Source organism: Zingiber officinale, chromosome 1B (genome assembly GCF_018446385.1).
Source record: "Zingiber officinale cultivar Zhangliang chromosome 1B, Zo_v1.1, whole genome shotgun sequence".
NCBI lineage: Eukaryota > Viridiplantae > Streptophyta > Magnoliopsida > Zingiberales > Zingiberaceae > Zingiber > Zingiber officinale.
In genome coordinates this window covers 142332024-142349393 of record NC_055986.1, presented here as the reverse complement: position 1 = coordinate 142349393, position 17370 = coordinate 142332024, and the positions used below count along the sequence as shown (strand labels likewise).

The following is a 17370-nucleotide window of genomic DNA, read 5'->3' as shown; positions in this document are numbered from 1 at the left end:
TATATATATTGAATGTGTCTCATTGGAAAGAACTAGAGAAAGGAATAGTTAATCATGTTTCATTATATAATAGAACAGACATAATAATTAAACCCCAAATGACAAAATGAAAACTAACCCGATGAGCTTGTCCAACCGATTAGCCTCCCTAATATATAAAAAAAAAAGATCTAATCCACCATCTTCAAACAGATTCTTGGCTATGAGATGCACTCAAAAGTTCTACATAATTTTCAAATATCAAGTCAGCATCATCCACATTGAAATCTGCATAGAAATAGTTGCAAATGAATCAGACAAATTAGCACTTGCTATCAAAATTCAAAATGGAAAGCTAAAACTTATAGTGATAACATGACATATTCAACATTAGTAGAACTACATGATTTTTTAAAGAATCTATTAATTTCAAAGGAGAGTTGTAAAGATTTTAAGTCAAGAAGTTAATTCTTTTGTTAACAAAGCATACAATTGAAATCAAATATCACAATATAATTACCTTACAATTGTTCTTTCCGAGTCTTCATATTTTGAAACTTTTGTATAATAGCTTCATTATCAACCATTAGAAATATATCTTTCTCTACATAGACAATAAGACTATCATTCATCCAATCATCACTCATTCGATTGCGCAACCTGTCTTTCACAATTCTCATGGCAGAAAACACTCTCTCTACCGTCGCGGTCGCAACCGGTAAAATTAATGCTAATGTCAAAAGCTTAAAAACCAATGGATACACTATATTTTTCTTTGACATAACTAACTTCTCTGAAAGATCACTGAGGCCTTTCAATCCTTGAAGTGCTTTGTTAGAACGCATATCACATATATAAGTTTCCAGTTGATCATCAAGTACGAGAAGATCAAATCTTGAGAAATCTTGTGGATAAAACTCAGCCAGTTGCAACAATTTTTTCTTGTCAAAAGCCTAAAAAGAGTTTTGTGAACACAAACAAGCTACACAAAGAAGCAACTCTGTACTTGCCTCTTAGAAACGATCATTTAATTCTTGAAGTTGTATATCAATAACACCATAGAATAATTCAACTCGATAGTGATGTAAATTTGTCACTTCTGGTGGATATGGGGACGACCACGTGGTGCCCAACGTGTGAACATATCATCCATTTTGAGACAATCAATGTAATGTTGTCGACAAAAACAGTGAACCTTTTCTAAAAATGAATCCTAACCATCTTCTCTCATATTTTGGAGTCGGCGTTTGCATACTTGTACCAAATCCATTGCATTTGCAATATCCTGATCTTTCTTTTGTAATGTCGTCGACAATTCACTCGAAATCCCTAAGACATGTTTCATCAAGTGTAGATTGAATGCAAAATCAAATGAAAGTATTGACTCCAATAAATTAAATGCCTCAGTTTTTTGATCAGGAGAACTAGAATCATCTTCTGAAATCACTTCAAGCACATCACTGACAGCAGAGAACATAGAAATCAAACTGATCAAAGAATTGTAATGTGACCCCCAACGTGTATCCCCAGCACGTTGAAGGGTAGTTTCTTGATTAAGTCCTCGACCACTTGAAATTTCATCCCTCTCTAGTGCCTCAACAATAAAATCTGAATGTTTCTTCTTAAGAAGATCAGAACGTTTGCAAGATGATCCAACAACATTTACCACATCACCAACAATACGAAAGAAATTAGAAATTGGAAGATTTTTCTTGGCCACAGCTATAAGAGCTAGTTGAAGCTGATGGGCAAAACAATGTATGTAAAATGCACATGGGTTCTCCTTTAAAATGAGTGCTTTTAGACCATTAAATTTACCTTGCATATTACTTGCTCCATCAAAACCTTGTCCTCTCACATTAGCTATGCTCAAATTATATTTAGAGAACATCTTATCAATAGCAGCTTTAAGTGAGAGTGCTGTAGTACTAGTAACATGTTCAATTCCAATAAAACGCTCATTTACATGCCCACTACTATCCACATAGCGCAAAACAACTGACATTTGCTCCTTCATTGACACATCACGAGATTCATCAACTAAAATAGAGAATAATGAATTACCAATATCTTTGATAATAACATTAATTGTTTCAGATGCACAGGCCCTTACTATATCATTCTGAATATCCGGTGATGTTAACTTGCAATTTTTAGGAGCATTTTTCAATATCACATCATTAATCTCTTTATTATGAGCACCTAAAAACTCCAGTAGAATAAGAAAGTTTCCCGGATTAAGAGAACCTTCAGTCTCATCATGACCCTGAAATGAATTCCCTTGTCGCAACAAAACTCTGATACAATCAATCGAAGCATTGAGACGGATACGATAATCATTTCGCATTTGCTTTGACTGTTTGTGCAAAATTGATTGAATGTGCTCATCTTGATTCATCAAAGCTTCACAATTCATTCGAGCTTTATGATGTTCACTATCATGTTGGCCAACATGAATGTTTAATCTATCTTTACCCTTCCAATTTGTGAATCCTTCGCTAACAAAAGTCTCTCCTCCTGCTTGTTTTCCCTTAGTTGTCTTGAAGAGATAACAATACAAACAATATGCCGCATCTTTTTCTATACTATATTCCAACCAATCACCAAATTCCTTAAACCATGAAGGATTAAACCGTCTAAATTGGCTTACTCCAAATTTTCGTTTTGGGAATTCATAACCTGAAGGTTGGCATGGGCCTTTTTGCAAATATATCCTTCGAACTTGATCCCTAATGTTAGCATTATAAGAACAAATTGGAATCCTTAGTCTAGGATCTGCTAGTAATTGTGAAAAATCAAATTCTCCAACTGTAACATCTCCAATATTTTGTTCTTCTGATTCTGGAGTTTTTCTTTTAAAAAATCTATGCATTGTAGACATAGTGATTTCCTAATATAAAAAAATAAAAAATGAATTAACAATCCAAATTTAAACAAAATCCTAAAACCACCTAATATTAAAGATAAGACTCATGCTTATTGCTTAATTGCATAATAGAAATGTAAATAACTAAGCAAACACAATTAAGTAAACATCAATGTATAAAAATGAATAAAAACAATGGATTTATGCCGAGCAGTGACGCGGTCACACCAAGGCAGCAATGGTCGTTAAGTGCAGGACTGAATTGGTTGCACTCGTACGCTACCGCGCAGGCATTGCAGGACCGAATTTGTTGCAATAATTTTCTTCATATTAACTATAACATTAGACATTAATAGCTCTTAATTTTGTAAGCATATGGCAAAAAATAAAACAATATACAGATAACTAATATTAGTTGTGGAAACAAAACTTAGAACTTAGAAGTGCCTCGCCGCCTCTCTGGTTTTTTTGTTCAAAACAAGAAAAAAAAACATTTAGGGTTAAGACTTTAAGAGTTACCTTAAGCTTCTTAGTTTGCTAATTGCTATGGCCTATGGAGTGCGGCGGCAAGGGACTAAGGGAGGAACCGAGGAAGATGAAGTCGAAGAGGAGGCGGCGAGGAAGGACCGCGTGACCGCATGAGCTACGAGTCTACGACGACTTGCGACGGAGGCGTTTGTGAAGTTGTTGCAGGTGTGTAGCCGACAACGTGGTCCGGTGGTCGTGCACACGATGCTTTTCTCTCAACTTATGTTCCTTTGTCTCTGGCCTCTGCAGTTCGACGAATCGACGTCAGTTCGTCACGGCGTGGATAAGTTGTTTGTCGTGAGGTTTCTGTGAAAAGGGGAAGAGCTATTAATTTAGTTAAGGGTTGATTTAGGGCAAAAAAATAAAAATAATCTTAATAATATTTTTTTTTTGTTCGGGCCCGGTGTGGGCAACTGCCCACACTGGGTACATGTAAGCTCCGCCCGTGGATGTTATACTCTTTTGACGTCGGTTATTATAAAAAATTTATCTATATAATTTTATATTTAATTATGTCCTTTCGGATTGGTCTAATGACTAACGCATAAAGTATTATGATCATGAATTTTAGGATTTGAATCTTGATAAAATCGAATAAATATCTCTTGCTAGTCATATTTACCTCTCCATATTGACTTCTCCATATTGACTTTGTATGTACAAAAATATTTTTTTTAAAATAATAATAATAATAAATTCACATTCCAAAAAGTAAAATATTAATCGCAAATAAAAAAACCTTGCATCAAATTTTAATTCTATAAAATCATGGAATCGCAAATGAAGTAGAAAAATAATTAAAATTCTCTGACTGGAGAGAGATAGGGCAATCGAGAATGGAGGCGTCGAAGGAGGTCGACGGCGGTCCCTCGACCATGACCGTCCACGTCAAGTTCACCGGGCGGACGCTCCCCGTCTCCCTGCAGGAGGATGCCACCGTTAATGAACTGAAGTCCCTTCTCCAGCCACTCACCAACGTCCTCCCTCGTGGTCAAACCCTAATCTTCAAAGGTGCGTCCCTCCTTCCCCTCTTTTCCATCCAATTAGAGGCCAACGCCGTAGGCGATATTGCTTTGAACTGTGTTTAATTTCAAGCTGTTTGTTTATCCAAGGATCTATAATGCGGTTGCAGGGATGATCTCTCTCTCTCTCTCTCTCTCTAGCTAGCTAGCTAATTTAACTTGATGTCAGTAATGTGTAAATATTTGTAAATTAGCGAGCTGGTGATTGCAACGATGTATTGGACTGATTCTGGACTTTAATGTTTTTTTTATTAGCTTATTTGGGCGGCGAAAAGTCAGTTAACCGAGCGCTTTTATTACCTGCACATACGATTGAGATTATTCTTTAGTTAGAGTTTAAATAAATTACAAGTTTTGCAGCATTACTATTTGTATTGTTGTGGATATCAAAATGTGAGATTGCTGAACTTTTATGGCAGGCAGAGTTCTTACAGATAAAATGAGCTTGAAGTCAGTTCCAGTATCCAACGGTTCGAAGCTCATGCTGATAGCGTCTCAAGGTCTTCATCAAGGGGTACTTTTTTTTGTGATTATGTTTATTGTTGGTTTGCTTTACCTTACAATAGGATATAGTTGTCTATTGTCATGCCTGCTGATTGACAGTGCATGAAAGCCTGTAACACATGCTTTTAAGATGCTGTAATTTATAGTATTGTAAGATACTGTTCAATTGCAAATATACCCAAGTTCTGATAATGTTGTAGCAAAGTTGATCTCTCAGACAATTGGGAGAAAATTGCAGGTTGTTTCTTTGCTTGCTATCCACTTTGTATGACGCTATCCTTTACTCTTAAGTGTTTTTTTTTAACTAGTATAATAATTATTGAGAATCTCTTGTGAACAGGATGGCCCCATAACTAAAGACTCTACATCTCAAACAGCTAACTCAAGGAGGATTCTTGATGCTAAGAAAGCCCAAGTTAGTCACACAAAGACATTTATTGAGAAAAGTCGGTCTGAAAAATGGAAGTTGACTGGTGTTGTGGCCTTATCGGAGTGCCATTTAGAGGTACCAATGGGAGTGAATCAGCAAATGAGCGTCTGTTCTCTTAAAATGAACACAATATCAATATAAGTTTTTTCCTTATCATTTCTTATTGGAGGCATGACATTTTTATTTGTGTTTGGTGGAACAAATGCCCATATTTTTCAATTTTTTATGGAATGTTTGAAGCTTGAAAAATAGAACCTTTTCTTCTTAACTTTTAGCTTGTTCTTTGTCTAGTTTAGTCTTTGTTGCTTTACTGTCAATCTATCATTTTCAAATGTTTATTTTCTCCATTTTTATAAATCACTCTGATATAATACTTATATTTGCATGTATAACAATGAATCACCTGGTCTTGCACATGGTGTGTTAGAGAGCTTTCATCTGACAACTGGTTCTAATGTAGCTTTTGTGTTTATTTTTTTGCATCATTTTTTTAATTTATTTTTTTAAACATTCTTTGTGTTGAAATTTGTAAATACTTTTGATCCAGTTAATCGCTGCTTCTTTCCATGCATTACTTCAAATTAAAATAAGACCTGACTATTTTGATTAAATTTGATCTGAATTAGTCTAATGGGATTCAGTTGTTAATGAACATTCTACTTGAGAAATTCATTAACATATATACTGTGAAGTTTAGACCCTGCTTTTCTTCCTTCTACTTGTGAATGATATTCTTATGTATTGATAGGCAGTACCTGAAGAAGTATGGTCTTGTGAATCTTCTATAAGAGTATTGGACATCAGCAACAACCTTATTCGTGAAGTACCAACTAAAGTTGGATTATTGCAGTCACTGAATGTAATTCTTCTTTATCCAATTCTTTGGCTGTTGATCGAAGTATTTTATCCTCACTAGCTGTACTACCATGTTTTAGAATTCCAAAGGTCACTAATAGTAAATAGTATCTTCCAGATACAACAAGTTTTGATTTTGGAATTTTTTCAATGTCTTTAGAAGTTGTTGCTGAATGCAAATAATATAACTGATGACAGCATAAGTTGGGAGGGTCTATCATCCCTGAAGTCTTTGACTGTTTTATCAATTAACCAAAACTGGTATGTAGCAGATGGATTCTTTGATGTATTATTGTTATTCTAAGGATAATGTTGTAATTGGATTTATGCAACATTTTGTTAGATGACTGCTTAATAATCTGTTGCTTTTTCATATGAATCTAATATGTCCTCTTGCCAGATTAATGGAGTTTGGATAAATAGTTAATTAATATATTTTGTACTGAGATAATGTTTATTAGGTTGTTTACTCTATTTTTCTAATGACAATGATTATTTCTTTTGCAATTTTTTGTGTTCAGCATTTCTAGACCAAAATTCTCCTTAGAAACATAGATGAGGAAACATTGGACATGGTTATTGCAAGATTCACACCACAAGAAGTTGTTGCAAAGGACTTTGTTCCTTTACTAATGAAGCCAGAGTAAAGGGTATTATATAATTTGGGTCCTCATTAAGTTGATGAGTATTCTAACTTTTGATCCAAATGAATCAGCAAGCTAATTAGAGTTCATCATCCCATAGGTAGTTGCAAAATGACAGTGAAATAAAAGCTGGAAAATGGTATTTAAGAGGACTAGGAAGTGTGAGTGTTAGAAGCATGCAGTGTGTCAGAGGGTGTTGGTGTCATTTTATAGGGGGTGGGCTGCCCTTTTGATAAAAAATCAAAGTGGGGTGCTCCTTTGACGATTCGATAAAAAAGTGGTGCTCTTTCGACTTTTGCCCTTAAGTTTAATACACAGCAATATTAAAAGTTTAATTAGTTACGGCTAGAAAAAGAGGTTGACAATCATATCTTCATTTCATACGATGTATGATTAGATTGAGACACTATCCTATAATCAGACATAGTACATGTTATCAAACTAGTGAACCAACTTATGTTTCAGTGCTAGTAACTTAGTATTTTGATGGGTTACTCTTGCTAGCACCATCTGTTTTCAATTTGAGGCTGAATTTGTAAGGAACAAATTACGGAGTGGGGTAATCTTGAAGGAATATTTTGGATGGAAATACCCAATTGCTGCAATATTTGCTGTTGTGAAGTGGACAACATGAACCTAAAATTTAGGAGTTCCATTTCCATGTTAACATTTTGTTTAACCCTGTAGCTGATGGTGAAGCAAGCTACAACTTGGAAGTCCCCCGAACAAGTGAAGGGTCTTCTTTGCCTTTTGCACGCTTCTTTCCGTGAATGAGAGTGGTGAGATGCTATCCTTATTCTTTGAGTTCTTGGAAGATGAAAACTGAGTTGCAGCTTATTATTTTGGAGAACCTGACCTAAGAAAAGTGGGATGAATTAAAGCAAATGTTTTTGGAACATGAATGATATCATTAGCATTCAGAATTATGCATTAGGGCCTCATGATACTCTTATTGGATGGGGAATAAGTGCGTTGAAAACTAAAGCATAAAATTAGCAGATGGGAAAGCTTCCACAATATTTATGAAAATTAAATGAAGTTACTGGATTCTCAGATAAGTTTGTCTTGCACTAGATAAATTGCCTAAGATATTGGACACAAGTACAACGCATATTTTTTCTGATGTATACCATTCAATTTTAGTTTATTTGCAGTTTACAGACAGGAAGTGTGTAACATTTTGGTTGTACACTATTTGTCCTACCAGTTACTTAGATATGCATAAGCTCTCTTCCTGGTGACACTTTTACATTGACTTTCTTTGGAAAGTGCTCTGCCTTAAAAGGAAAAACACAATTGACTGCAGGCCTTTTCTTTACTCGCTTTTAGTAAATTCTTGGCGCAAATATCTGTTCACTATCTTTTGGCAACAACAACAACAATAAGAGCATTGTTATTCTCAACTACTTGAGATTGGTACATGGATCTTATTCCTCCATTGAACTTTCTATGCAAGGTTATATCTCATTTGTAATATCCAAATCTCAAATTCTTTTTAGTTTATATGAGCTAGTGTATAACCTTCAAAATGTTGCTTGGAGTTCTTGGCTGAGCAGTTGGATTAGCAACAACTGAATTGTCTTTAATTTTCTCCTATGTTTCCTCGCATTTCCCCTGAAGACTAATTGAGTCAGTGAAAAGATTAGGTCGGACATGTTTAAATTGTTCAACGGTAAATTCTCACATGTGGTACATCCATTTATTATGATGGCAAATTATTGACATCATTCTGTTTTTAGAATGCTTGATAGCCATTTGGAGTGCATAAAATGTTTGAGTAATGTTTTCTTTAATTTGATTGGCTTTGTCTCAATGATGATGTGGTTTATGAATTCCTGAGCGGTTGCAGATGTTTCTTTCCTTTGTCATTGTTGCTTCATTTTTCACTTGCATAATCAATCTTGAATGGATCTTTTATTTATTTTCACTATGTATAATATATACTATGTTGACTACGAACAATTTTGTTTGTAGGTTATTTTCAACAATAAGTTGTCCTGTACATAACATTTGAGATTCATGATTCTAAGGTAGTTGGCTTACTTTTCTGTTAATTAACACAACTGATATTATTGTTAAATATTTTGGCAGTTTAACTATGTTGCCATCTACAGTGGGCACCTTAACTTCGCTTTGCCAACTCCATCTTTCATACAACAAGATCACAAGCTTACCAGATGAATTGGGATCATTGAATAAACTTGAGATACTGAAAGTTGCCAATAATAGGTACACTTTAAACTTAATTTTTTAACCATACCTATGAAATTTCAACTTAATGAATCATCATATGATTTAACTAGTCAAGTTTTAACCGATTGGTGACGCCACTTTCAAAATAAACAATCTTATGCATATTGATGAGAGAGCCGATTTCGGTACACATTGTAACAAATTCAAATTTAAGTTTTGCTCAACAAAAACTAATTAGCTGATGGAATTGCTGTTGACAATTAGTTTGTGAAAATAACACTCGGTCATGCTGAAAAGAGCATTTTTTAAGAAATTCAAGAGCATCTCAAGTTCTATATATCCTTAACTGACCTATTGAATGGAATATCTTGATAACCAACTCCCATCACATGTTTCTTGAAAACACAGATATAGAAGCAATGTCACCTTCTTAAAAAGTTGTAATTGATATTACTATAGCAATCGTCCAACCAATTTGGTGAATTTGCATCACCATCTCTGTGTATTAACCTAAATAAACTTACATTTTCTTTTGGAGAATACTATTATCCACATTCCTCAAAAGGCAGTTCATGATTGAATTATTTGGCAAAAATCCAGAATTGAGTGAAGCTATTTAGTTAGAAAAAGTACATATTCTCTTCCTTGCTTTGTAGGACATGATCTTTCCTGACTTCGCCCTTTTCAAAACACTGAAAAGATGAGCAGATTATATGTATTGTCTGTCAAGTGTATTTATGTCAATGCTTTAATTATAAAAAAAAAAAAATAGTCCTTAAAGATTTGCTATTCCTCTTTTAGAGAGTTATAGGATAGATAAAAAATCTTTTTCTTTTTGAAGTGATGATTTCGAAATGGTAGCTATATTTGTACAGCAACATTGACTTCTAAATCCATATAGGAAGAGATACCATATAGCTGTAATCAATATTTTGGCATGTATTGTTTGTTTGTTACTGGTTGCTTTTGTAAATGTTTTTTTGTCCATTAGCTGTAATCCATGTTTGTTCAGTTAAGCTATTAGATTCTGCATGATGAAACTTAGACCCATCCTTTTCTATGCAAGAATATGAAATGGACTCTTCATGCATCATATTTCAGGATTTTCTTGTTGATCTTTAAGAGCTAGTTACTGCTTGCCAAGTGTCCATGCATCATATCAGGGCTTTCCACTGGTTGTCAAATCTCCATCTTGGCACCTCCCTTGGTCTTTTTCCATGTATATGGTCTGCTAAAATGTTTCAGATTTGAATACTATCTTGAATGTCATGATACCTAAACTATGCACTCTCCCTAGAGTATTATGTGATTGAAAACTCGAGTTTGATTGCATGTGCTACATGGAAGTCTATCGTATATGTAGTTGTCAAAAGCAATTATTTATATTATATTACTAATGGAAGATGAATTACCTCAGAACTTTTTAATCATCTGATTGCATGATGGCAGGTTGAGTTCAATACCTTCGATTATAGGAAATTGCAAATCTCTTGTTGAGGTAATTGTGCTCTTGTCAGTTACTAAATTGAATATCTAGGACTTGAGACAGTTTGTGTTAGCAAAGATAGCACATGCTATGGTCATGCTCAACATGTATTACATGATTGATTTGTTTATTTTTAATGCAGATCGATTTATCATGTAATCTGCTAGTTGATCTTCCAGAAACTGTTGGGAATTTGCTTGATTTAAAGGTTATTATCTTGATTTTTTACTGAGAAAGATCATAAGAATATTATTCTCATTCCAGGGCTTCATATATTGAAAATTATAGCCTCTTTGCATAAAACATTTTATTTTTAGCTTAGTTGTTTTAATACCTTATTAAAGTAACGTGCTTCTAATAACTTCTTTCTATATCTTTTTTATTAATATATATTCTTGTAGAAAAGGAATTGCTGTAGATATTCTCCACTAGGTTGTGGTTGTAGTTTCTGTGCACTATAAATGGAAGTTGAAATTATGGCACCTTTAACTTAAATAATATAAAACTCTTTTAACCTTATGATTGAAGCTGTTAAAGATTTGAAATCTCACTCTCTTACGTTGTCTGTTGTGATACTGACCTGACTGACACACATTAACTGTCAATATATTTCTAGAAGATTTAGAGTCAACCTTGCTCCTTTGTCATCAGTAAGACTTCTTGTAAATATGTGAAATTGTCAGTGTCAAGTGTAAATTAAAATAGTGAGACAAAGGCTGAATGAAATTAGGGTTATGCAAAATAGGGAATACAGATTTATTGCTTTGTTATATCCCAGAAAACAAACAGATAAGAAGAAGAAATTCTGTCAAATTTACACTTGGTTTCCTCTCTCCTAGTAATAATAGTGTTGCCACTTGCCATGGCCCATTCTTTAACTCCTATCCTTGAGTCATTCAACAGGTGTGTAGCATTTCGTTTCGTGTTGTTGGTATGTTTTTAACTTATTCTACAAAACATTTCATAGCTTATGCATTGGCTGAGATTATCCCACTAAGGAATCTCAGGATCCTTCAAACTTCTGCTAAGCGATTGTGTAACTTTTACAAATATGCCAAATGCTCAGCTTATTCAGGTAGCATAACTTAGTGGGTCCATTGTGTAAGTGGATAAAATTTAGTGCATGATCAAGTTAGTGTTTATCCTTTTCATGATAAATAAAAGGTACTTGAACAAATATTACTAAGCTTCCATAACATATGCAAAATATGTAACAGCTCTTTGCAGTCAGATTCCCATGCTTGCTTCGATTTTGGATTTTGGATTTTGGATTTTGGATTTGGATTCTAACTAAAAGTAGAATTACGCTTTCAATGATTTAGGTTGTAGAAGCTTCCATTTGGAGACTGTTCTCTTGTGTGCTCATAGATCACGATAACTGTTGTGTATATAATATGCTGAAAATGCTCATCTCATGTTGCAGGTCCTGATTCTCAGAAACAACGGACTTAAATCCCTCCCTTCAGCATTATTTAAAATGTGTACTCAATTGTCGACGCTGGACCTACATGGCACTCAAATTACCAATGATTCTCTTCGCCAGGTACTTGTAACCTTTATTTCCTTCAATTCAGTCTTGTCAAAGTATAAACCATTCTCCTTATGTGTTCATTTTGTGTTCAGGTAGAGGACAATAAAAGGGTAAACTGAGTATTTGTTCATTTCTGGTTCATTATTATCTTTACTTTTTGTTAAACTTTTCTCATGGACATTCCCATATCGAGATTTCAGATCAATTTGATTTTAATTGTATTGAACAATGAAAACGCTACTACTGATTCACTGAATTTGATATTAATTATATGGTTCTCTTTTTGTCACTTTTGTCTAAGCTCAGATATTCACCAGGTTGAAGGATGGAAAGATTTTGATGAACGCCGGCGTTCAAAGCATCAGAAACAACTCGATTTCCGCGTGGGGTCTTCAGGGGTGTTTGATGAGGGTGCGGACGATGATCAAATCCACAGATAGATTTCCCTTGTATCCATTAATAATACGATAATATCGTAAATGCATGACGTTTTTGTATGTTCACGTTGGCTCAGTTCAATTTGGAGCAGTGGATGAATGATGGTATTTGACTTCATTCTATTCTTCTATTGTGTTTTCATCCGGGCAAGAGTTCGAATTTCGATTAAGTTGAGAAAAAAAGTCTTTTGTATTATAATTTTTTGATTTATCTTCTCGCAAATGGTCGTAATGTGAGACCATTGGAGTGACAGATTTCACCATTTGCTATCGTGTTTTTATCATAAATTAAGTAAATCATTGTCTTGTGTTATTGTCAATTTTTTGTCATAAATTAAGTCAAATTGAAAAGAAATGAAAGGTTAGCATCTGCCTAAGAAAGATGGCTTTGTTTATCCTTTGCCGATTGCAGTCAGATAAATAAGATGAAAGGGACAATAAATAATATGATAATTCACTTTTTTTTATTTTCATTATTTACATGAAATTATTTTATTTTCCTCCCCTCGGATTTCCAAATATAAATAAGAAAGGGGACATATCTTGCAAATATTTTTATCCCAACTCAAACTGAAAAATTCATGTCTGTTAGTTTAAGCTCATAGAATTTGGTAGCAATGGGCCGTAACCTATTTGGGCCGCAAACCATGCCAGGTCGAACCCATTATGGATCCACGGCTATTATAGTCACGTGCCCTCATCCCTTCAGCCACCATCAGATTTGATCCGAGATTGCTCTCCTCGAGCTACTGTTGACCCTTGGAAGCGCAGAGGAAGAGAAGAATGCCGTGCCTCAATCTCTCTACCAACGCCTCCCTCGACGGCGTCGACACCTCGGCCATCCTCTCCGTGGCCTCCAAGACTGTCGCCAGGCTCATCGGAAAGCCAGAAGCCGTCCGCTCTTCTTCCCCTCATCACTTCGCGCTATTATCTTTTTACTGAGATTTGGACGAAATGCTCACTTTTTTTTTTGTTTTATTTGTTTTTCTTGTTTTCCTATCGGCAGTATGTGATGGTGGTGCTTAAGGGGTCGGTGCCGATCTCCTTCGGTGGCAACGAGCAGCCTGCGGCGTACGGCGAGCTGGTTTCCATCGGCGGCCTCAATCCCGACACCAACAAGAAACTGAGCGCTGCCATCGCGGAAATCCTCGAGACCAAGCTGTCCGTCCCCAAATCCCGCTTCTTCCTCAAGTTTTATGACACCAAGGTGGATGATTTCTTCCTTCCCATCGCTAGCCAGATTAGGGGCTTTCTTGATTGATGTACATATCGCCTTATTACTTTACTGGATGATATTGATGGGTTTTCCCGTTATATGTTGCAGGGTTCGAACTTCGGGTGGAATGGATCCACTTTCTAGGGTTTGGGTGGCTTGATTCCTTAGATCGTCAAAGTTGGGCGGTATAAAATGCTAGTGTCTACTGAACATGATAATTTGATCTGTTTCTGAGACTTTTGTCTATGGTTTTCCATCATCTCAAGAGATCTACACTCTGTTTACTGTTTTGCATTATGGTAATCGATGGATATGCCCTTAATGTTTTCTAAATAGCTCTTATTTTATTTTATCGTTTTGCAATTACATGAGTATAACTAGTTTCCTTGTTGGTTAACTGATGAAATGTAAACTTGCAAGCATAGATTGCTTTGCAAATCAAAATTAAGAAATAAGCCTTTTTTTTGTTGAAGCACATCCAAAAAATATGCAAATAGAAGTTGGTGATACTAGATTCTTTGAACTTTTCAATTTGGTAGACAAGTTAGGGGTGTACTATATCATAACATTTAAGACACTTTGTTTGGATTGCAATTTTCTTTAGTGCTTGTATCATGACATTTACTTTACTTGGGAGGATATGCCAAGCAAAAATAATAATAATAATAATAATAAAAGAAGGATCTCAGGCTTTCCGCCAAAATGGATCTGCCCAAAATGGGCAAGCGAGAAGAAACAATGCGAGGATAAAATTGCAGATTTTCCATGAATTGTTTATCTGGTCCACTTATCTTCTAATGTTATCTTCTAAAAATATATTGGAACCACCTTTCATTTTCCTCCTTTCTTCTTCTCTTTCCCTTCTCTCCATTTTCTTATATGTTTCCCAAGTTTAGAGCATCCACAGAGCTCCCATTGCAGACGTGGATTGGGTGAGGGAGCTTCTTTGGGAAGGAGCTCCTTGTTTTTCGGCAGGGAGCGACTCCCTGATTTTTTTAATTTTATTTTAATTAAAATGTTTTTTTTTATTTTAAGTCTTGTTTAAAAATAAATAAAATCAATAAAACAGTGAGGTTTTTTTGAAAAAGAATGAGACCATAAGGAATTGTTTTGAGTTTTTTTTTTTTTGATAGTGGAGAGCTGAAGGAGAGTTTTGACTTTTGATGTGTTGATGTGGAAGCTCTTGGAGAGCTCCCACCTTTAGTGACGCTCTTATGTTTCCTTCCTTCAAACTGGAATTTCACTAATCAGTAGGGAAATTACTTGTAAAGGAATATCTATTTTATTAATTATTTTAATAATTTTATATTTAAATAAGATTATTTGATTTCATTTCCTAGTCTTTTAAAGTCTTTCCTTCTAGGTAAACAACAGAAAAGGAAAATCAACAGAAAAGGAAAATCATTTATTATTTTCTAGATACTCTTTTCCATCCGTCTTATTTGATACTGATGTAACAAGCCCTAAGGATGGAAAAGTAAGATGGGAAATAACCCAAATTTTAACTAGTTTTTGTTTTCACTCAAATTGAGTATCAATAGTAGGGAATGTTTTGAAGGTGTTCAATGATTTATTTGTCATTCTCTTCTGAAAAATATAGATTGTGTACAGAAATCCTTTTCTGATCTTAGTCATCGCAAACACCTACTATATATTTTTCATCCTCTCTGATGACATCACTCCCACCCTTTATTGTACATTTGATTACATCATCCTGTGGGCATTGATTTTATTATAGCTTAGTATATTTTCTATCCTTTTAGTCTTCCAAGTTAACAAAGTAGCACTTAAATGATTTTTCATCCCTTCAAGTAAACAACACAACAGAAACTTAAACCTCATTCACAGTACCTTTCATTCTTTTTACATTTATCCATCCTATATCCTTTCTATTATCATGATTTGAATATTACTAGTGATAATTTTATATAAAGTTCAATGCAAGAATTTGGTAGTTGATGTTAACTTTTGGATAAACATGGTTCGATTATGATTGCCATGATAAATTAACCAGATCTAATACCATTCCAATTAGGAAAAAATTTCTCTCCCCTCATTTCCTTTTTGTGACAAGCCACTTCCTTTTACTGCTAAAAAAATATCATAATAAACTTAGTCAAGAAGCAAACCCAGTAGGAATTAATCACTTAACTTATTTTCGCAAAATTACAAATTCATTTGTAGTAGACTTGTGTTGTTTCAAAGTAACTGTCCCAAGCTCCTGCAGCACATGTTGACTGAGCGGCTTGTTGGGTTGGACATTGTTTTTAAAGTTTTTGTTTGCATTTCTGATGCTGTCCGACTTGTTCTTTGCATTCTTTCCTAGTTTTATTATTGCGTCGTTTGATTAGAATAATGACTTTTGCCTTTGGTCTCGGTTTGTTCTTTGGGGAAAAGTATAATATATGTACCAAAGTTAGGTTTTTGAGTGTGCTATTTTTGATGATTCTCCAGACTTTATAAGCATGGCAGTGATTCATGCTATGGTCACAACTTGTAGTTGATCAGTCTAATATAGTTATATTTTCAAATGCCCGTATCTGATCATCTGTTTTCTGGTTGAATGTTATTGTTTTAGACTTTTAGTTATTCATGCAGTGTTTTCTCTGGTTTCTTCATTAATGTCTCAGTTAATGTTCTCTCTGATTTTGTAATTGTTATTCTGCTTCTGATCAATTCTAAGGCAGATGACCATCTCTGTGTTATGTTTGTTAGACGATATGCCTAAGTACATATATAATTTATTCTGAATTAAAACTTTGGATCCACTGTCTGTACAAGTATTTATTATACCATGTGTGGTAGAAAACATATTATATAACCTTTTAGCATGTTCTTCGTGTCATTTCAATCCTCATAATTATTATACAACATCTATGTAGTGTTATTTGGCGACGATACATACAAAGATAATTAGTGTGGATCAGAATCTATTAAATGGTTATTTGCATACTAGCAGCTGTTGTTAGGAAGAAGGTGATGCTTTTAATGTTGGAAGTTGATAATGTCATAATTTTCATGCTACATGATATAAATAAATTGGATATCTTATTGGTTTTTCCCCAACACTTCAAGTTTCATTTCGTGATGCAATTTTGTTATGATGCAAGTTGTTCCTATACGGTTACAATTAAGCTCCACAATAACTAAACAGCAAACTAAGACAGTAACAATAAATATATATATATTTTAATGGTCAAAATCTGACCAGTTAGTTTCATTATTATATGTAATCTTAATTAATACATACCAATTAAAAAATGAATATAAAAGGATTTCATTTTGATTGATAAGATTCTAACTATTTAACACTTTCCCTTATATATATATATATATATATATATATATATATATATATATAACTTCAAACTGAATACATGTGGAAAGCATGGAATTTAAATTGCGAGAGATAATAAATTGAATTATCTTTTCATATATTTTTTTTGGACCTTTTTCCCACCATCAAAGTGATCTCGTTGCCTTGTGGGTTTCTCCGATTGCTTACTGCTCTGGTCGAGGTTTTGAGTTGAGCAGTTTGGCCGAGGCTGTTGCTCTTACGGAGCTAGAGCAGTTTGTCGGCTAGAGTTCCTTACTGATGAGTGTCGGGCGTGCAAACTAGAGATAGGAGATGGGCAAATGCACCTTCATCACTTGCATTCCAAATTTGAGTATCTAATAA

At 34.4% G+C, this 17370-nt stretch overlaps 3 protein-coding genes across 5 annotated transcripts; 2 read left to right on the top strand and 1 right to left on the bottom strand.

Annotated features, from left to right (window-relative positions):
- Nucleotides 1–500: 500 nt before the first annotated feature.
- LOC122042923 (zinc finger MYM-type protein 1-like) lies at nt 501–2851 on the bottom strand. Its single transcript, XM_042603328.1, has 2 exons — nt 1235–2851; nt 501–932 (listed from the first exon to the last, which is right to left on the bottom strand). The coding sequence occupies exons 1-2, from the start codon at nt 2849–2851 to the stop codon at nt 501–503; spliced, it is 2049 nt and encodes a 682-aa protein (XP_042459262.1).
- Nucleotides 2852–4147: 1296 nt separating this feature from the next.
- LOC121982728 (plant intracellular Ras-group-related LRR protein 8-like) lies at nt 4148–12593 on the top strand. Of its 3 annotated transcripts, XM_042535832.1 has the most exons (11): nt 4148–4384; nt 4815–4909; nt 5240–5404; nt 6078–6188; nt 6345–6445; nt 8920–9057; nt 10471–10519; nt 10650–10715; nt 11931–12050; nt 12131–12148; nt 12356–12593. In XM_042535832.1, exons 1-11 carry the CDS (start codon nt 4210–4212, stop codon nt 12476–12478), a joined length of 1161 nt encoding a protein of 386 aa, XP_042391766.1. In that variant the 5' UTR covers nt 4148–4209; the 3' UTR covers nt 12479–12593. The 3 variants fall into 3 exon arrangements, with proteins under 3 accessions (XP_042391766.1, XP_042391763.1, XP_042391768.1); XM_042535829.1 differs by lacking the exon at nt 12131–12148 and having other exon boundaries at nt 12345–12593; XM_042535834.1 differs by lacking the exon at nt 12131–12148 and having other exon boundaries at nt 4150–4384.
- Nucleotides 12594–13182: 589 nt separating this feature from the next.
- Nucleotides 13183–14024, top strand: LOC122005491 (macrophage migration inhibitory factor homolog). The gene is made up of 3 exons (XM_042560561.1): nt 13183–13369; nt 13482–13682; nt 13800–14024. Exons 1-3 carry the CDS (start codon nt 13259–13261, stop codon nt 13833–13835), a joined length of 348 nt encoding a protein of 115 aa, XP_042416495.1. The 5' UTR covers nt 13183–13258; the 3' UTR covers nt 13836–14024.
- The last annotated feature ends 3346 nt before the right edge of the window (nt 14025–17370 follow it).